Raw genomic sequence first — 21,532 nt, 5'->3', positions numbered from 1 at the left:
GAGGAGAAGAAAGAAAACGTTTCTCGGGGACTACAGGAAGATCACTTCATCGTTTCAGGAGATGGCACGGGGAAAAAGAAAGGGTTTTCATCTCTCATTGGCGTGACTAGTCTCATTGGATACCACACCAAAAAAGTTGTCGACGCCATGGTCAAATCGAAATTTTGCAGCTTTTGGGAGAAAAAAAAAGACGAAGATCCTGCTGCTTACTATGAATGGAAGAAAACACACGTGAAAACTTGCTCCCCAAACCACAACGGGAACCATTGTGGCAGGAAAGATGGAAACCGACGCAATCACCGAAATGCTTCTCCGATCGGTAGAATTGCACGAAGTCAAATACGTCATCGGGGATGGTGACAGTAACACGTTTAAGGGATTACTTGAAGCCGATCCCTATGATGACGTTACTGTACAAAAAAAAGAATGGTCACGTCGAAAAAAGACTGGAAACGAGATTGAGGAATTTGAAAAAAGCTACCAAGGGACTTGGAGGAAAAGGGGCAGGCAAACTCACAGATAAAGTGATCGGAGAACTCACAAAATACTATGGCCTTGCTATCCGCCAAAATTCACATTCTGTGCAAGCCATGAAGGATGCGATATGGGCCACATATTACCACAAGAGCTCTACGGATCAAAAACCCCAGCAAGGTAAGTTGATAAGTAATCCTTATGTCTTTTGTCTTGTGTTACCTGTATGTATTGAACCTAAACTTATATTTACTTCCTAGGACAACAACCGACAATGGCAGCAACTTTTTAAAGGTGTTTGTGTAATTTGGCACAGAGGCTGATTTACTGCCAGAAATGAAAGTAAATATAACATATCTACTTAACATACCTTTTTTTTATTTAGCCTGTTCAATCATTTTTTTTTTTAAATTATAAGGTGTAAATAATAAATATTATTGGACATTCCACACAGCGTCATCTAGTCCAAAATTATGGTACTAAAGCTTGTGTAATGGGTACTAGACAAGGGATAGGATACATATATATAATTTATTTTGTAAATATGCACATACAGATTATATATACGAACACCCAGACTCAAGACAAACACAAATGCTTATTACATAAATTTTTGCCTTATGCGGGAATCAAACCCGCTACACCTGGAGTCATAATAGGGTTCTCTGCCTATCCAAGTGAGCCACTGGTGTCGTAAATTTTAATTAAATAAATAATAAATTGATGGATGAAGAGTGTTGTGATTAATAATGAAACAATAGTAAACTTTGATTACACTTTTAATTGTCCTCTTTCTAAAACAAAATCTACAAATATTATATATGATAATTTTACTTATTTGATATTTGATAGTCCAAGCCACACAAAATAACCCTAACCTGAGCAGAGTCAAAATATTTTATTGTTTTATAAGTGTTTACATTTAGAAACAATGAGTCTAGACATTTAAGTAAACCATTTAAGCAGGAGATCTTGCTCATCTTTTACAATATATATTTTAAGATTCTATAACTATATCTAATCATAATTGATAAATTAAAAATTTAATAAAAGTGTGGCTGTCATAAAATACAATCATATTATTATTTTACACTCTATAAACCTAAGTATATTTTTTCTGTTGTACTATTTTTTCACTTTTTATAGTAGCAGTGTCTAAATATTTAAAGTATACTTTGCTTATTCTTAACGAATTAAGTAATTCTTGGACAACATTTTTTTAACCTACAAAATACACTAGTGCATTTTAGAGGTCCGTCATTCGTCACATTTAAAACTGTTTCTGTAAATAAAGCGTAAAGTTGTGAAAATAATCTATTAGCGACGGATATGTTTCGATGTAGATTGATGATTGTTAACGATAATCCTGTTGATAGGAACATTCTGAGTGGATTGGCAATTATAAATTGACGTGAATATGAAAATACGATTAAAATTATACCTATAGTTGCGCGACGTAAAAATAATGGCAGTTGAAGTACTAAACATGAATTAACTTACCTTTTAAAAGGCTGATTTAATCTATTTTACAATAACAGGGTATGGTATGAGGTAATAAACAGTTAAAAACATCATTAAAACATGTTTTATAATTATATAAAATAGGTACAATTGTCGAAACTTTGCTTTCCAGTAGTCACTAGTCACTAGAACAAAAAATTAGGAATAATAATAGACATCGAGGATCAACTTCACTAACTTATACAATATATATCACAATATATTTTAAAAGACTGATAAATAAATAATTAATACTGAACGCAAAATGCAAAACTTCTTCATACCTGCAATAATGACTTACATTAAGAGTGTATAGTGTATACTGCAACTGCAGTCTGCAGTTCATATGCAAGCATAGATTATATAAATTACATTACAGATAACCGTAAACTTTTTAGAGCGTTTAATCGATAGAAAACAGAATGTATGATTATTCGAATCATTATAATCGCTCAGCAGTATTAACATAACTCAAAAAATATATAAATATTAGATTCTGATGTGTGTGTATTTGTATTCTGATGTGTGTTTATATATATATGCTTAAGTGGGGTAATTGGTTTTGCGGTATCTAATTTAAAACAGCGGATTTGATGGACACATACGTCATTACATAATTATCTGCGTTATTATTTTGTAGTGTAATGTATATTTTACAAAGATAATTTTTTAAAGAAAAAAAAAACTGTTTAAGTTTATTAATTGCGTTTATGACATAATAAAAAATTATAACTATTTATTTACAAATAAAATTGTTTTGTTTTTAAAACTTAAATTAACCATTTCTGCCAACATTATACTATTATTTTTCAAATAAATAATGAATTATAACTTTCATCTAATATGGATGACTAGATGCAATAATTAGTGGTAAATAACCGTCAACATTAAATCGATGATATCTGATATTCCGACGACATCTGATTTTAGATGTGTTTCGATATATCGAACACATGCCTAATGCAGTTTCATGCTACTTGCTGGAATTACTCGTTTAATAGTTTTACACATGAAAATTGACGGTTTTGTAAAGAAAAATGCCCATCCTTGGTATTGGTTAATAAAAGTAGACCATCATTATTTTATTTATTTATCAACACGCCTGGCTATCGAATAATGTTTTTTGTGTCTGACTTTTTACTGGGGATGAAAAAACTCGAGCAAACAATGCAGCGTTGATTCCATCGCCTGTGGATCGCATAGACATGATGGGTTCTCCCTACACTTGAACCGGTGCAAGTATTCGGAGAATCCACCATGTCCCGTGAGCATCTGCGTTAGGTAGCCCTGAGGTTTTATTTTTCTAATAGTTTTATGCGCCTTTACCGCGTCCGGAAAGAACGCTCTCGTTACGGAAGCCGTCCCTCTCGACTGGTATCGCCGGTTCCATTCATCGAGAGTCTTCTCACGAATGTTCCTCTTGACGAATGAAACCGGAACCTGGTCGTAGTCCGGCTTTCTCCGGCTCGAGAGCGCCGCTTCCTTCGCCAGGCAGTCTGCGCGTTCGTTTCCGGGGAGACCCGAGGGCTTTGATCCAAAACAATGATACCATCTTGTTTTGTACCAATCCCGATGTAAATTGCGTCTAATCTCCACCGCCAACGGCTGAAGGTTCCATTGGCCCGTTACGGTCTCCAGCGCTGCTCTGGAGTCACTATACAGACCAAAGGAACTCCCTCCATTCTTGAGGATCTCGCTTGTGGCTCTGCAGATGGCCAGGAGTTCCGCCTGGTAGACTGTGCAGTACGCGGGTAGACTGAGTTTGACTGCCTTGGTCTCGACCTCATTATTCCATAAGGATAATGCAGCCCCGACCCGGCCGCCAATCTTGCTCGGTGAAGATTCGCAGCTGCTGCACATTGTTTTGGTCTACCTGATTCTGGTCTGAGAGACTTCGGATCTCCAGGTCCATCTGCATCGCCGGGTGAGGAGCGTCCGCAAAACCAGCCGCTCGTTCGGTCTCTCGATCGCCCATTACTAAGCGGGATGACCCTCTCCGTGCCTCGTAAAGGGAGGCTGCTTCCTTCACTCTTAGGTCGAGAGGCAGTATCCCGGCCAGTCCTAGTGCCGCGTTCAGAGAGACTGTGCGGTAGGATTTACAGAGCTTCTGAGCGAAACCTCATGTTTTTGTACGCCAAGTTTTCCCGCCGCAGGCGCCCACGCCGCTGCTGTGTAAGTAATGATTGGCTCTATTGCTGCTGTATAAATTAGCCTAATTATTTCTGGGTGTAAACCCCAGCTAACCCTTGCGGCTTTCGACAGCCTTTTGTATATATCTGTGCCTTTGGCACATATGTTCGCGACGTGTTTGTTGAAAGTGAGCTTTCTGTCTATCGTGAGCCCCAGGATTTTGATCTCGTCAGACATTCCGATATCCACCCCGGCCATGCTCAAACGTTACACTAATAATACACCCCGTATTATTAAAATACGTTTAATTTATTTGTCATGATCATTGCGCAGGTCTTATGTGGTGCGAATTTCAGTTTATTCGCTAAACCCCATTCGTGAGCAAAACTCAGGGCGGCTCCGGCCTGTCTCTCAATCTCAAGAGCCGTGTCTTCCGCAAAAATCATCAATACGTCGTCAGCGAATGCTTAACAGAAATACTTTTTCTTCTCCATTTCCTGTAATAATGGGTCTAGCAAGAGATTCCACAGGATAGGGCCACCTATTGACCCTTGCACACATCCTTTGTTTGTGGCTCTTACCGTTTCTTCCGGTGTCCGGGAAGTATCCTATCTCTAGACACTTATTGTACAGGGTAAGGAAGACGTCCGGGTCCTGGTATATAGCTCGACCGCATATGTCCGCGGTGAAACCATCCGCCCCTGGAGCCTTCTTTAGATTAAATCCTCACGGTCTTTAATTCCAGCATAATAAACGGCGGGTCGTGATGCTCAGCATCCTGCCTGTCGTTTATTCGCTCTGCCGCCTCTCTGGTGCGGCGATGGTGGACATTGTCTACGATAGCGAGATCCTCGGGGTAGAACGTCTCAGCTAGCAAGTCAGCTGACTCTTTGGGGTTTAGGTGTGCTCCATCTTTGGTTAGGGTCAAGTCTTCTTGTCTCCTGGTGGTTTTCCTTATAATTCTGTAAACTCCATCCCATACTCCTTCCCTATCCTGTTTCTCGCATTGGCTTGGCACTCATATTATTCTTTCTTTTTCAGGTACTCTTCGACTACATGCTCTCTTCGCGATTTCGCGGCGTTCTTTATCCTGCGTCTGTATCTCACCACCGTCTTCTTGAGTTGGGATAACTCTTCGCTCCAGCACGGGATGGTAAGTACTGTTTTAGTGTTCTGTAAGGGTATACTTTTGTTACAGGCTGTCGTTATTGCCTGTATATACTTATTTACTACGTGCTTAAGATCCTCTTTGTTGCATATTCTTTTTATATTTTCTTGATTTACGTCTTTTTCTGACTTTGCCCGCGCTAGGATATCTCCAAAGAGGTGCCAATTGGCTTTTTTTGTATTGTAAGCTCTTGTAGTTCTTTCGATGTTTATACCCTTACTTTTTTGCATTTTCATACTAAACAATATGGTACTGTGGTCGGAGCTGGTGGTGGTTTGGTCTACCCTCCAGTCTTCAATAAGTTCCAGCAGGTGTATTGAGCATGCAGTTATATCCACTATACTGGTGAACCTTCTGTTCCCTCGTATAGTGTCGAACGTGGGTGTATTCCCTAACCTGTAATTCGGACTCTTCCAGGGTCCCGGACATTTCTTCTCCCCTGTGGTCCTCTATGGTGCTACCCCACCAAGTGCTCTTAGCGTTGCAGTCTCCTCCTATCAGTAGTTTTGTGGAGCCCAGCTCCTCTCTGATGTTCTTTATTTGGTCCAAGTATGGCCCTATGGGCTGATCCGGTTCGAAGTAGAAGGACACCGCTACGATTTCCCAGGCGCTGGTTCGGATCCTTACTACAACAATATTGTTGTTTGTAAGTTTCTGGCACTGGATGACATCCAGATCGTCGTTGAAGACAACTACGGCTGCCTTCACAGTCCCATCTCCTATAACTGCGCTCTGGAAGACTCTTACACCACGGTATTCCTTCATTCTTCTCACGCCGCCCACATATGGCTCCTGGACCAACGCAAATGCGATTTTGTGTTCACTGGCCTCAATCATGAGTTCGTTGGTTGCCAGTTCCTTACGCTGGAGGTTAGCTTGGGCTACTGCATATTTCCTGGTGAGGTTGCCTACCCTGGAACGGCTGGGGACCACCTTAGCAGTAGGCTATCTTAGCCCTAGCTAGTGCCTCCCACCTTCTCCGTATCGGGCACTGGTCACTGAATGCTTTGTGCTCAACGTCTTCTAGTTTTGCACTGGTGCAGTTGCATTATGCAGCGTGGTGCTGCTCCGGCTATCCAGTCGGGACATTTTTCTTTTAAATGTAGTCGACCACAGTGACAACACTTCGGCTCGGTTTGTTTGCAAAAACGCCTCCCATGTCCGTAGCCTAGGCACATGGAGCATTGCACTAGTGGGGACTGGTCTAAGGCTCTATATCTATCTTTTGCATATCTAAATGCACCGTACCAATTTGCAATATTTTACTGTGGATAGCCGGAGAGACCCTGAGCACAACGTGTCTAGTGTGTGGGTTTCTTGCTTTTTATAGTATTTGATATACACCCTATCGTCCGCTTTGTTGAGGCTGTGGAACACTGTTTTGTTTTGATTCCTCAGCGACGTGAGAATTTCCTCTTCGTTATGCACGGCGAGTACGTCTTTCAGAATCAACATGGGGTCCTGGTTTTTGACCTCCTCCACGTGTATGTGTTCCTCCACACACCTCATCCGTTCCTTTAGTTTATCTCTTTCTTCTGTTGTCTTGCAGCCCACTATTACCTTTCTGTCCTTGACTTTGCGCACCTTTTCCACCGTGATCCAGCCGTCTTTTGCGTTGACCGCTTTACGCACTCTTTCTAGGACTTGGTATCCGGTGTCTTTGTCGTCTTTTGGTGCGATTAGTATGGAGTGCAGTGCAATGCCGGTTCCCTAAGTTTTTGACTGGATGCTGCTGTTGCTGCCTTGGCATAGGTCCTTGTTTGTGTTGGCGCAGAATTTTGTAAGGTTGTGATGGCCTCTCGGACTTTCTCGATTTCCAGGAAAGTGTCCTCCATTTTTTTCTTTTGCTATTTTAGTATTTCCATCACTTCTCCATTTTCTATGTTTATTTCGTTACTTTCTGTCATTGTACCTTTCTCACTTTTTTCTTTTATGAAGGTGCCGTCCCTTTTCGCTTGTTGTCCTTTTTTCGCTTCTCCTGCCTCTTCCTTTATAAGCTTGAACATTTCGTCCAGTGCCATTGTGATCCTGGCCTTTAGATCTGTCTTCAGATTGCGAGACTCACTAAGGTGGGTCTTCGCTTTCCGGAGCCAGATCCGGGCCTGGGTCACCCTGTCAGTGGGTTTCACCTGATCTCTGTCTTTTCCTGGCGAAATGATGAAGGCTTCGGATGAGGCTCGTTTAGGTCCTTCTTTGTTATCCTGCGGTTAGTTCATTTTCTTAGTGACTGGTCCTTTAGTTTCCCATTCTCCAATACTTTTTCTAACTTGGGAGGTCTCACTTGTGCTGGACGTTCCTGTCGTTTCAGTGTGGTTGGAAGATGTCGAGGCAATCCTGGGGCTCTTTTCCGTACTTGTCCCTTTTTTAAACTTGTACATTTTAGGGGGAGCTGCGTCGTTAATTCTAAGTCAAGAATAAAACTTAAACTAAGTTCGTCTGTCAAATGACTAGGTAAACGTGTATAAAAATTTTAATTTCTTATTTAGATAAAATAATTAATTTGAATAATATTGAAATAAAACTAGTTTTTAACGGATTTAATCACGTATATTAATTATTTTAACATCCCGACGTTTCGAGCACTTTGCAGTGTTCGTGGTCACGGGCAGACACAGTCTGTCGCGATTGTCAATCGCGAAAATCTAAGACAATATAATTTGAATAATAGTTTTAAGTTTATAGAATTTAAAATTCGAAGTCCAATTTAAATAAGATAAAATGAGCAATAAAATGTTATATTTTTAAAATTTTACTTTTAAAATTAATAAATAATAGTATTGAAAATGTGTTAAAATTTTAAAATGTTAAAGGTGTGACTGAATAAATAATAATTTGAATTATTTCAAAGTGTAAATCTTAAAAGTTTAGTTAAAATAATTAAATAACATTTGAAATTGAAAAAATTTAAAATTGGAAAATGTACTAATATGAGTTGTATTGTTTTTTTAGCATGTGGTAAGAACTTAACATGAAAATTTTAAAAATCAATTAGAATATTCGACTGGAAGTACTGATGGGGTTGGCTTAAGAATTTTGCCAGACAAGGGGGGCGAAGATCGGGGAGAAAAGAGAAATTGTTGGTATTTCCCTATATCCCGGGACCATTCCCAATTCGCGAAAATACTACTTTCCTGATATGTTGGCAAAAATTCAAACTGTAATTCTAACCTTAAAATGAATGAATTTCGAAACTGCTTATCTCATAGCTCTGAAGGCCACTGTCTTATTTGCGATGAATAGCCCCTTCGCACCGTCTGTTTCTTAAATAAAATTCTAGGATAATATGGTCTTGTCGATAAGACTGACAAGAATTGCGACCCCATTGGTGGGCATATGCTCAGTCGACTCTCCGACGTCTGGCTCTCTATGTCCGTCCAGTTCGCCTCAGATTCATCTTCCCTCCCGGATCCCGGGGATGTCTCCTTTGTTGTTGGGGTGTTTGAGATCACTATCGAGTAGTGTTCTACTTTTGGGAAGGTGCGGGTGGGTAGCGAGGTGGACTTTCGCGAGTCCAGATCCATTGATTGTTTCTGATGTATGAGTAGGGTGGTTTCCAGGGTTTTGTCCAACATAGAGACTTCGGCCAGTTGCCTTGCGACGACCATGTTTATTTGTCTTGCCGTTGATTGGGCCGTTCTGGTCATTGCCAGCCCCCGTGGCCTACTGTTGTAGTGTTTTTCTGGGTGGACATCGCCTGGGCCCAGGTTCTCCCCAGTTCAAGCGAACCCTTGGGTGGGCTCGTTTTTGTGGCCGCTTTTCTTTTCTTGATAAGGACTGAGACTGTGCTGAGTCCAGGTCCTGTCCGCGTCTGTTTTGTTTTGGTTTAGTCTCCAGATAGTTCTGCATCGGATTTCTGTGAAGGGCCTTGTCTTGGTCCCTCCTCTGCAGTTAGGCGTTTGGCGACGTGGGTAAGCCAAGCTTGACTTCGCCAGGAGATACGCATCGATCCTCAGTCCCCTGTGTTATTGCTTTTTCAGCCGGGGACGATGACATTGAGGTAATGTTTTTTTTTTTTTAAACAATAAGTAGGTTGTATATAATATAATACAAAGTATAGGTTATAGCTGGCTGGCTGTAAAATGTGTGTCCAGCTATGATTAATTAAAATTTAATTTAAACATATATCTAATAATTAATGGACTGTACAGTTTTGCAGCGGCGCTGAAGATGGTGGTATGCGATGTTCAGCTGCTGTCGTGGTCGTCTGAGTGGACTTGATCTTCCCTGGTTCGCCGGTGTTCTTTTTTCGCCGGTTTCGCCGGGTCTAATTTACAGAACCTTCGAAGACGGCTCAAATGAGCCGTATCACGGTCCTGTTAGTCTTAAGATGGACGGGTTGACTTCCGGGGGGTTGAGGCGCAATTAACGAAGGGATGTATGCGACCTGGATGCAGCTGACGATAGTTGCTGCTATGATTCCAGACCCACGTGGATGTTTTAAGTGAGTGTGGGCGTTTGTTCCTGTTTCTTCCCGGTGTTCCTCAAAATCGGGACTCTGCCGGGGCAAAAATGTAGGTCTTATGTTACCCTTTTGTTTGATTCCTCGCACAGTCTTCTGGCTCCAGCTGTGCCTGAGATACAGTAAGTAGCTGGGGAGGGTGATTTGGGTGGGAGGGGGGTTTGTCGAAAATTGCCTTCTAGCAAAATCATCAAAAGAAACTAAATCAAATAAAATGAGCACGCATTTGAGTAACGCAAGTCATAACAAAAAAACAAACAACGTAATGAAATATTAATAATGACAGAAGACATTTGTCAACCCCAATATTCTATTGCACAGGAATTAATAATTGAATAGTATTTATGTTGTTTTAATAAATACATTACTATAAGGAATTGAATTCCCAATTCCGAAAGTAAGAATTTCAATTTTACCTCTGATCCGATATATTCTGATATATTTGTGCTCCTAATAAATAATGAAAAAAATACACAACACAAATGCTTAAAAAATATTTTTATTCAATATTCTAAAATACTAAACGAATTTAAATGTAAATATATGTTAAGTCAAAAATGGATATATATTATTAAAATTAGAACAAAAAACATCATATTTGATGAATTATATCAAAAACGCTTTTCGTTTCAAAAAAATAATTAAAAATTTTAAATCAATCATCAATTTGATTTATCGGTTTTACTTTATTTCGTAGTGTGTATTATAGTGTAGTATAACATTTAAATAAAAATTAATAAAATTATATAATAGACTATTTGACTGATTATGAAAAATTGTTTTGAATTATTCGTTGGTATATGATTAATGCACAACCTGTATATTTCTGCGAAATTTGCAGTATTTTCCGTAAAACATTGTGTTAAAATTTAAATTATAATATTCGCGCTAAAAACGCTGTTTCTGTAATGACGGACGACATATGATTTGCGTGACGTCACAGACAAGTAATGTACCAAAGTAACCATTTTGTAAACATTCAGCGTGTTTATAATATTTTTTCTGTTAATTTACCGGCAAAAATGGTGTATAAATGGTGTATTGTGCCACAATGTACAAATACTTCTATAAAAACTCCACAAAAACTGTTTGTTTCTGTTCCAACGAACCCTAAGAGACGTAATAAGTGGTTACAGTTAGCTCGAAGAGACCCAAAAAGCATTTTATCTCATACAAATGTTTTATGTGTGAAAATAACTTTGATGTAAGTATGCCAATAATATTTGATTAGAATAGCAATAGGAAATAAGTTAAAATAGATTTTTGTAAAACCAAATAAGTATATACATAACCTAAAACCTTTTGATTAAAATGTCTTGTTTTTAAATAGCTTTGATTATTACATTTCAGATGGAAAGAGATACAATTAATTACATGAAGTACAAAATGGGCTTTAGTTCGAAGATTCTTTTGACTGATGAGGCGGTGCCAAACTCTGCCAAGAGGATCGTAAGCGTCGGTTGGGCGACCCTAATCATCAGAGTGCAATAATTGCTAAAAGAAAAAAGGATGGAGCTTCTCAAACAAATTGAAGAAGGACTCCATGTTTAAAGTAAGGACATGACGGAGACTGCAAATAGATGACAATATTGTACAGTAAGCTATTGAACCTGATGAAGGTATGTAACATACATAATGCCATTACATTTCTTTACTCATTTATTACTTGGAAACTTTAATGTTCACTTTGTTCTTTGGCTTACTGGAGATAGGTTGTTAACTTACAGTGGGTTAAAAAGTAACATTAAAATTTGAAGTGTGGAAAATCAAAAATAATGTTAGATAGGTATTTAAAGTATATACATGTAAATACTTTTTTGTTTACATTGTATTTAAGTGTAATAAACTTGAATATTTCACTTTTCAGAAACACCAAATAACGAGACACAGAAAACACAACTGATCCTATATAATAATGGTTAATAATAAATAAATAAATAAATAAATAAATAAATAATAATAAATAAATAAATAATAAATAAATAAATAAATAAATAAATGGTTAATAAATGTATTCAAGTAACAGTGAAAGCAAATGTGCATTATAGGAGCAAGTCAGTGCAAACAAGGTTAAAAACTAAAGATATTTCAACCTCCCCATGGAAAGTATCTACTACATTTTGATTTAGGGTAAGGAGTGAATGGCGTTCACTTAACTAAAACATGATTTATTTTTTAAATTATATATTTTAAATGAAAAATTAATAGAAGTAACAAAGTCTTTAGCTCTTGAGTAATCAACAATTCTACAATAAAAGATCAAATATATCTTTGATCTACTAGTAGTAGAAAAACATTTTAAAATAAAACATGCTTAAGCGGCATTGTCCCCTGACTATGGGGGTAGGGAGGTAATGACGATCAAACATTTTTTTTTAGAATATAACAAATAATATATGTTTTGATAAAAGATACAGTAATAAGATCAACGTTATAAAATAATAGTAAAATCTACAAAAACAAATTAGTATAAATTATCCCCCATTTGTACAAAAGATCAGCCTTTTTCAATTTAACAAAAATGGTAATAACTGTAAAGTTGTCAAACTTAAAATCAACATTCTAATTGACTTTAATTAACATAGTATTATTAAATAATTATTATTGTTAGATATATGGGATGAATTAGAAAATGGTATATATTATTTTTGGATACACAGATCACAGATAAATCCATCTGGCAATCCTACCCTGACTTTACAGCATGGGCCTGCAGTCCGCAGATGGTGCAACGATACCACATCTCATTATTTTTTCCAAATTCTTCGCAAATAATGCATTTGTTATAATTTTCATCATCCACATTCGTTTCTTCAACACTGTCATTGTCGCAAAGGTGCTCTTCATCTTCACTATAAGAACTGAACTGGAAATTTTTTCTCTTGTATGATTTTTGTTTCTTAGGTTTGTTCTTCTCTTTAGCAAGATTATTTCCTGTCTTCTGAAGTTTCTCTACTTTTTTCTTTTCTTCTATCTTATAAATAAATTTTCATAGGATTTGCAGTTAAAAAGGTAGCATGTTGTTTTCGCTTTCTTTGACCTTGCTTAGAAGATGGTGCTGTAGTAGGTGTCTTTGCTATAGCAGCAAAAGATAACCGGAGTTTATTATTTGCTCAAGGCAAGTATTACTAAAATTTGGACATTCGTTGTGAGATTCTAAATCATCTTCCGCTTGATTAGGGTCGTTGGGTAAGCTAAACATGTCTTGAAGGGCCTCCTCTACTTCAAAATCTTTCAAGTGTCGATTCATTTTTGAAATCAAGTAAAAAGGAATCGCAAGCCATACCAAGCGACAACAAACGAGCGCCACACAGACAGAGGGAATATTCAAACCACCATAAAATGTACAGGCAGACAGGCAGAGGGAATATACAACCCACCAAAAAATAAAGATTGCCTTAAACTGCCAATAGCAGACTTGAAAATATTTACATTTCTTCTAAGAATAAGATCACATATATCGTAAACAAAAGAAATTAATTTATAAAATTCGCAGATCTTCTAGATAAAACCTGCTTCAAACTCGTCGAAGAAAAAAGTACACACTTATCTCTGAGCTCCCACGAAAGAAACATTTATGTCAAATGTTAAACCTTTCATTGTCAAATAAATACCTTTAGTTGTTTATGTAGGTCCCGTATACTTTCAGTTTCCACTGGTACCTTCAGATCACCATGTAGTTGGCCCGAAATAAAATTAATTTGATTTTCTAGCTGTTCGGTTGACAGTAAGTGTGTATCGATGCGACCGTGGCTAATGTCAGTAACTGTATCTATAAGCGAGTTCTGTATGCGTTTCAGATTTTCGAAGATTAGGGTAATAGCCAAAGCTGACGACGTGATGTAGATACCACTCATAACATCCGATTGTATTTGATTAATTTCTTTCGTAGCACTCTGTAGGCGCTCTTTAACAAGCGAGAATTGTGAGTTCATCATTTGTTCATTGCGCTGTACTATATTATATTCGGCTTCGATAACTAATATCGAATTCATAGTTAATAATTTACACCATTCATGATTGATGCAAAGATGCATTTTACAAAGTTCGACCAATATTTGATGCTGTTAGGAATCGATGTTTAGAGTTACCACTTGAAAAAGAATTTTGCGTTGATGAGCAGATGATTCCTTTTACTGGGAAACATGTTGCCAAACCATACATAAAAGGTAAACCTTGTCCATGGGGGCTTAATATATTTTTCTTATGTGGTAAACATGGGCAAGCCTATGATTTTCTACTGTATCAAAGCTCTAGTCCAGAACTTGAAAATAATTTGACAAAAAAAATTGGTTACGGTGCAGCTATTGTCCTTCATCTCACTAAAAGAATTGGAGAAAGCAAGGGCCGCGAACTGTACTTTGATAACTACTTCTCGTCATATAATTTATTACAAATTATGAAACAAAGAGGCATTAAGGCTGCATGCACAGCTCGTATAAATAGATTCTCCAACCCATCGCTACTAAGCGATAAAGAAATTAACAAAAAGGCTCGAGGATTTTCTCAAGAAGTAAGTAGTTTTGACGAAGATGTAACTGTGGTCAAGTGGCTGGATAATAAGATTACCCATCTTGCTTCTAATTTTGTTGGTATTGGTGAAAAAGGCTTAGTCAACAGATGGTGTAAGAAAGACAAGAAATTTATTGATGTTGAACGCCCCGAAGTGGTCAGGAAATACAATCACGCAATGGGGGGAGTTGACCTTTTAGATCAACGCATGAGCTACTACAGAACCTTCATAAAATCAAAAAAATGGACTGTTCGCATGATATTTCATGCTTCTGCTTTAGCTTAAGTGCAGGTGTACCAAGAGTACCAAACTGACAATGCGTTGCTAAACATACATATGATCTAGAAGACGAGTTTTAACAAAAGTTAGATGCAATTGTTCCTCTCCAAGTGTTTCAAGCGCCGTTATAACACCATCGTATGATGTGGGTAGAGTTAAAAGTAAATGTGATATTTTGTCCATCTCATCCAATTTTGCACCAGCCGATATTAATTCGGTAATGATATTATCAAAATTGTTAAAATGTTCGAATAGTGTCACATCTGGCTGTAGTTTCATATTAAGTAACTGTTTACGTAAAGCCAATTGAGTCGCTAAGCTCCTCCGCTCATATACTTTGTCTAGCTCGGCCATTATGGATTTTGCAGTAGAAGAACCTCTTGCAAAGCATAAAAAATGTGTCACCCAAGTAATCTACAATTGTACCTTTTGCTAGCATATTCTTCTTAATCCACTCATTATCTGGTATTGGTGCTGGTTCTTCATCAATAACAGGCAATACCTGCATTTCTTCTAGTAGTGACCTTATACGAAACTTCCAAGTACTATAGCGATCACCGTTAAATTGTTGTATATTTCTTTTACTTCGCGAATCCATTTTGAGAAACACTTTTACTATTAATTTTAATTATTTAAACAACTTTACAAAGTGCACAGAATACCAGCATGACTGCAAACAAATGACGCAATCTTTGAGGACTATCACTGACACTTGCTTCGGACAAAGCATTATCCCAGTGTTGGTCATTGTCTAGCAAGTGACGTGCCCGGCAAGCAGCTTGGTAAGTAGGGTGAACAATATCATTAACTTTTCGAAGTTCTTCAAAAGAAGTAGGACCTCTAACAGTATGCAAAAGCAAGCGCAGGTAAAAGCATTCAGAATTATTGGGATATACAGTATATACTCTACCGATAACATGTTCTTTATAAATGCTTGATTCACCATCTACGGGTGTGCCACGTCTTCTGCGGTTAAAAATACCCTGTTGTTTATTGTAAGTATAGTATAATGGAACTTCGTTGTAAAGTAATGTCTTAGCAAATGCATCTGTGTTGCAAAGTTCAAAGAATGCAAGTAGAGTGGTTCGTTTTGAGTTTTCTAAGCGTTCTATCACATTATCGGGGTTAAAATACACCCGTTGTCCACCTTCGAGATGTACATCGAGGTGGATAACGGGTGGATATCTTATGTGGACAAGAAAACTTAAAATACGCCAAACAGCTTCAGAAGAGCTAATATACCGACCAGACTGAAATCTTGTAATTTCATCGTTATTATTATTTGTGAATCCTACTGTTGCCTGGTCACTACCCTTATTTACATATTTACATATGTATTTAATGGATTGGACACTATTACATACTTCTACGTTAACATGAGCTTGAAATGTTCTGGATAGCACCGGTGAATATGGTACTATCCATTTATTATCCACTTCTATTTCTTAGCGGTTTAATTTGATTTTAGCTGTGAAACCACCTTGTTGGGGTGATTTTCTGCGATACAAAGGATATCCGTTTTCCCCTGATATTTTGTGTTCTGAAAGTGAAAGGATATTTTTTAGAGCATTGACCATTTTGCATTCAGGGAGAATTCCTGTTTAATGTGCCGCAAGGGCCATGTACCATGTTAGTCCTTACAATTTCATATAGAATGGGATCTTGATTACGATCAGGAAATTCAGCACTTATAATAGAATCAATAGCATCAGGCCTAATTTTTTCTTCAAACCATAGCAATATGTGGGCATGGGGCAATCCTCGTTTTTGGCACTTGACAGTGTACATATAGCATAAAGATGACCCGAAAACTTTTTTTTTTAGTGATTAAGTCAATCAACAGCTTAAGCTTTAAATGAAAAACTCGGGCCATTATATCATGCCTATCATGAGATGCCTGACCAGGAAAAAGTAGTTCTGAAATTTCAATCCACTTTGGGTTCGTTGTAAAAGTAATGAAAAGGTCAGGACGACCGTATTTACGAACATAGCAAAACGCGTCTTGCGTTCGTTCGTGCATGTAACGTGGACCTCCTATAAAAGTCGATGGTAAAATGACTAATCGTCTCAAGTTCTCCACGTTTTCATCATGTTGCATTGCATCTCGCAGATGCACATAATCCTCAGCACGTAATCGTGTCTGGTTAGTACGTACATAAACTAACCTTTCTATTTCGATTTTGGCATACATGTCTACGATGAATTGATTAAACAATCCTCGAAATCGCTGCAAATAATTAAAATTATTTTGTCTTATTTGTATTTTATATGAATAAAACTGAAGGGCAGAATTTTTTTTCTATAATTTGTAACCCTGGTAGTTGAATCGACTTGGTAGAGTCCAAAATTGTACCCGTCTTCCCCATGACAATATATTATAGGATATTGCAAGACATCATAAGCTCGGTGTGTTTCATAAATACGCTGCAAGCGATCGTCGTGAGTGCGCAAAACAATGTCTCGTCTATCGCATTCCTGATCAACCATGACTATTGCAACTTCATCTACAACAGGAGCATTATACCGTCCACGATGTTCTGCTGCAGGACGTCTATCAGCCTTAATTACAACTTTGTAGTCATTATTTTGATCTCGTGGGATAGAGTCTAATGCGGCTTTGAAACTCCTAACATATGGATTTACTTGGTGTAACATATTTTGTAGTTCAGCTATTAGGTTGATGTTCAGTTCTGAAAAAAATCCGTTACGGATATTGGCCTGTTCATTATAATTTGACACAAAATATATTTGTAAAAATCCAGGCTCATTTTGGGGAAGCAACGATCCAATAAGATGGTATATTTGGCCTTGCACCTTAAAAGTCGGCATAAATGGTCCTTCTGTAATTTGTTTGGCGCCAAAAGACGTCATTTGGAATGCACTATTATAATTACGTACATTATCTAAGAAATGTTTAGACTGAGGATGGTTACCATCGAGTAATGCTTTTAAGAATTCTGGAGGCTCACGAAAATTATTAATGAGCACTTTACCATATGAACAGCACATTCCATTTGGTTCTTTTCTCCATTTTAAAGCGTTACAAAACTGGCAACATACCTCCACACCTCCTAAAGAAGCGAATCCAGAGTAGTCTATTCTGGGCGTATACAGAAATCCTGATTTCTCCTTTGTGACCCAAGGAACAAAAATTACTATCTGAACCATCATCCGAGCCTTCTATCGAATTCAAGGATATTCTATTAATTCGATGTCAAAGTCGATCGGCACTTAATCGTGACTGACGTTGGTCTACAGTTTCTTCGTGCCGTATTTCCCTCAATCTTTCTCTCTCTGCTGATAAAAACAATTCCTTATCCTCACGGGTTAGATTATAATTTTCTCTAGCTGTTTGTAGTCTATGTCCATGTTCATCTTCATTTTCAAGAATTCTCGCATTGTTATTTCGCTCACGATCAGTTTTTAAACGCTCTTTACGTTCTGAACTACTTTCCAGCTCTCTAGACTGCAAAGACCGAAATCTTTGAGAACTCAAGCGAGACTCTGTCAGTGAAAGTCTCAGTTTCACGCGACAAAGCATGAGCCTTTCGATCGGCAATCTAACGTGCTGCGCGTTGTTCATCCGTTTCATGAGATCGAATTCGAGCTGACAATGCTCTTAGATAACTCAAGCGAGATTCTCTATCAGTAAAAGTCTCAGATTCACGCGACAAAGCATGAGCGTCTTTATCGGCAGTTAAACGTGCTTCACGTTGTTCATCTGTTTCTTGAGAATGAATTCGAGCTGACAGCACTCTTTGAGAACTCAAGCGAGATTCCCTGTCAATCAAGTTCTCAGACTCACGCGATAGAGCATGCACCTCACGATCGGCTGCTAAACGTGCATTACGCTGTTCACTACTCTCTCTATTTCGAAAGGCCATCAATCGAGAACGTTCTGACCTAAGTCGTAATTCTCGCTGACGTGATGTTTCTGAAGCACGTAACCTAGCCTGACGTTCCTGAGATGCAATAAGTCTTGCTGCATGATCCTGTTCCGATTCCTGTGATCGAATTATTCTCATCCGTTTAGCATCTCTGCTACATTGGCTGAGATTAATTAGATAGAGGCATTCTCACTAACTATGATACAACTATTATATTAACAAAGTAATGTAAGTAAAACAACAAACGAAACTAACAAAAAAACTAAATTAAAATCTTCTTACTGTTACTTACAACTATTAATTTACCTACGTAAGTCAAAGTATTACTACTAACACAAAAAAAATGCACAACAAACTATTCTAAACGAAATACTGCAATAAAATCTCTTAATTGAAAATATTTAAAAGAGCTATTATTAACACTTAATACTAATTTAATAGTTCTCACCCTACCGGCCTACACAGAACTATTAGAATTTATAACTAATTTGAATGTGGACTCCACATACAATTCGCGTCAGGGAAAGAACCTGAGACCGAGAGCGGGTATTTTAATTTTGCTTAACGACCGACTCTCATAAGTTTATAATGCGAATCAGGGATAGAAATCTGCAAGGGGTTAAAGACAAAGTTAACAATTAATTATTTAATTGAATTGATACTGTTTTTGACCAAACAACCCAAATATTTTTCACAAACGCAACAACAACCGAACACTCTTATTAACAGGGATAGAACCTGCACGGACGGACGTTGGTATTTCACGCACCCCCCTGGTTTGGGGAATGGTGATGGCAGTTGCTCGGGCCGTGCCCTATCTACTGCGGTGTTCTGTTCGCCATCCGTTACTACGGACGGGTCGTTGGGGGCGGGTAATTGCATTGGAAGTACCCTCGTGGCGTGTGCAGCAGACATCTCTTGGTCCTCCGTACATTCTCAGAGCGATCAAGCGCACCGGATGAGACCTCATAAGGGGAGGTCCAGCGAACGACCTGCTCTGGGAATGTCTGCGCACGACAGATGTCGTGGTACAGAAGGAGGGTTCGAAGACATCTTGCTGCTGCCAAATGTGTCACGATGAAATCATGTCGCTGGTGGTGAAGACTGCGGATGAGTGAGGTGGCAAGTAGAGAAGAAGCGGAGAAGAGGTGGTATTCGGCGTTCCGATGGGATGTTGGTGTTCTGAAGGTTGTGGTTGTGTTTCGGCGAACCCGGTCCGTGACCGCGTAGACTGTATTGTACAGACCGGTTCGTCGGGTGCGGCTCTTTGTAGGAGCCGGGTGTTTGTTGGAACTGGCGCAGGTTTTGCGTCAGTGGTGTTCCTTTCATTGTATTGTCCTGGCGTTGTTGGCGTCGTCTTAGGTCTGGAATGTGATCTGATGGTATTTCAGTGCGTCCAGCTAATGTGACACTCCTGTCCGGGTCTGCAGAATTACTCATGATTCGATCAAGCGCACCGGATGAGACCCCGTTCGGGGAGGTCCAGCGAGCGACCAGCGATCATGGGCTTTTCTGCAGGTAGGCGTCCTTGATGCAGCCGAGTCCAGTAGGGTGGTCCCCGTGGGGGCTACCTCTGGTCCGATGCATCGTTAGCGGACGTCAGTGTTTCCGGGCTGGAGTGTCGTGGTGTCAGCTGGGTCGACGGTCTGTCGAGGAGCGGGCGGGAGGCGACGCGGTGGTCGGCTCTCGCTGAGGGCGTCATCGTTGATGAGCTCGCTCGGGTATGCCCAGCCGTCAGGTGGCCGTGCGTGCTGCGGTGCCATGTCCTTGATGTGGGTATGGTCCGACTGATCGGCACGCATGAACATCTTCGTGGCTAGGCGTCTGATGAATTCCTCGACAGTTTCGATCTCTTGCGATGGTTGCATTTCGCACGTAGCGTGGCGCATTCGTGATGGCCCGCAGTGTGTATAGGGCCAGGACGGCTCCGTCCATCAGTGGGATGTCGTCAGTGTAGCAGGAATAGCATACCGGAGATAGGCAGCTTCCCTGCGGGACACCGGCGGTGATCCGTCGCTCTGTGGACAGAGCTCCTTCAACATCGACTTGGAAGCGTCGGTTTTCTAGGAATGACGCTATGATGTGTACGATTCGCTTCGGCATGGATGGTCGAAGAGCCAGCTTGTATAGCAGCCCTTCGTGCCATACTCGGTCAAAGGCTTTCTCCATATCGAGGAATACTGCCACTGGGAACTCCCTCTTGTTCAGTGCCACTGCGGCGTAGTGCAGTATTCTCGCTATTTGGTGCGTGGTCGAATGTCCAGCTCGAAAGCCAAATTGTTCCGGCCGAGGTTCGATGGGTGGTCGTAGGTGCTTCAGCAGCAATCTCTCGAACATTTTCGAGATAGTTGGCAGCAGTGTGATGGGCCTGTAGCTCTCCGGCAAAAGTGTGTTTTTGCCGGGCTTCGGTATCATGATGACTCGGCCTTGCTTCCACGTAGATGGAAAGTGGCCCGTGCGGAGTATTCCGTTGAATAGCCGCGTGATCGCGGCTATACTACGCGGTGGTAGATGGCGGAAGGCGGAACTTGTGATTCCGTCGCACCCCGGGGCCTTACGTGGGTTCACACGCCTTGTTATCCGCAGTACTTGTCCCGGTGTGATGACTATGGGGTCATCGGGTGGGGGACAGTGGTTCTGCCAGGTATTCTCGAACTTGTTCTTCGACTGCTGTGCTGTGTGCCGGGTAGCGAGCAGGGTTCGGTGTGAACTGCTGCTCTAGCGTGGCTGCAAAGATCTCAGCCCGATCCGCTGTCTGGTATCGTAGAGTTCCATCGTTCGCTCGGAGTGGACGTCTAGGTTCACTCGAGTTAGTGAGGTTGCGGTTGAGACGATGAAGCGTCTTCATGTCTTCTTCTGCTGTCTCGATGGTTCTCTCCCATGTTCGGGATCGGTGGTCGCTCACTGTCTCTGTGGCTCGTTCGTTGAGGCGGTTGAGTTGTCGCTTTAGCATGGGGCAGCGGGTTCGCTGCCACAGCTTGCGTAGCTCTCTCTTCCTCGATAGAAGCTTCCTTATATGGCCAGGTAGGGTGTGGTATCGGTGTGATACCTCCTGTGTGTGCGTCGCTGCCTCGTAGGCATGACGCAGGGTGTCTCTGACGTCTAAGGCGAGGTCTTCTATC

The 21,532-nt window shown here is 39.9% G+C and overlaps 2 protein-coding genes and 1 long non-coding RNA gene across 3 annotated transcripts; 2 read left to right on the top strand and 1 right to left on the bottom strand.

The window, feature by feature from the left end:
- Positions 1–10,753: 10,753 nt before the first annotated feature.
- On the top strand, positions 10,754–11,644 carry LOC125074873. The gene is made up of 3 exons (XR_007120165.1): positions 10,754–10,935; positions 11,082–11,350; positions 11,599–11,644. It is a non-coding gene; the product is annotated as an uncharacterized LOC125074873 (long non-coding RNA).
- A 2,210-nt stretch (positions 11,645–13,854) lies between these two features.
- On the top strand, positions 13,855–14,529 carry LOC125074525 (piggyBac transposable element-derived protein 3-like). Its single transcript, XM_047685855.1, has one exon. It carries the CDS (start codon positions 13,855–13,857, stop codon positions 14,527–14,529), a length of 675 nt encoding a protein of 224 aa, XP_047541811.1.
- A 3,554-nt stretch (positions 14,530–18,083) lies between these two features.
- LOC125074524 lies at positions 18,084–19,325 on the bottom strand. The gene is made up of 2 exons (XM_047685853.1): positions 19,121–19,325; positions 18,084–18,598 (listed from the first exon to the last, which is right to left on the bottom strand). Exons 1-2 carry the CDS (start codon positions 19,323–19,325, stop codon positions 18,084–18,086), a joined length of 720 nt encoding a protein of 239 aa, XP_047541809.1.
- Positions 19,326–21,532: the final 2,207 nt, after the last annotated feature.

This window comes from Vanessa atalanta, chromosome 28 (assembly GCF_905147765.1).
Source record: "Vanessa atalanta chromosome 28, ilVanAtal1.2, whole genome shotgun sequence".
Lineage (NCBI taxonomy): Eukaryota > Metazoa > Arthropoda > Insecta > Lepidoptera > Nymphalidae > Vanessa > Vanessa atalanta.
This window is presented reverse-complemented; position numbering and strand designations above follow the sequence as displayed.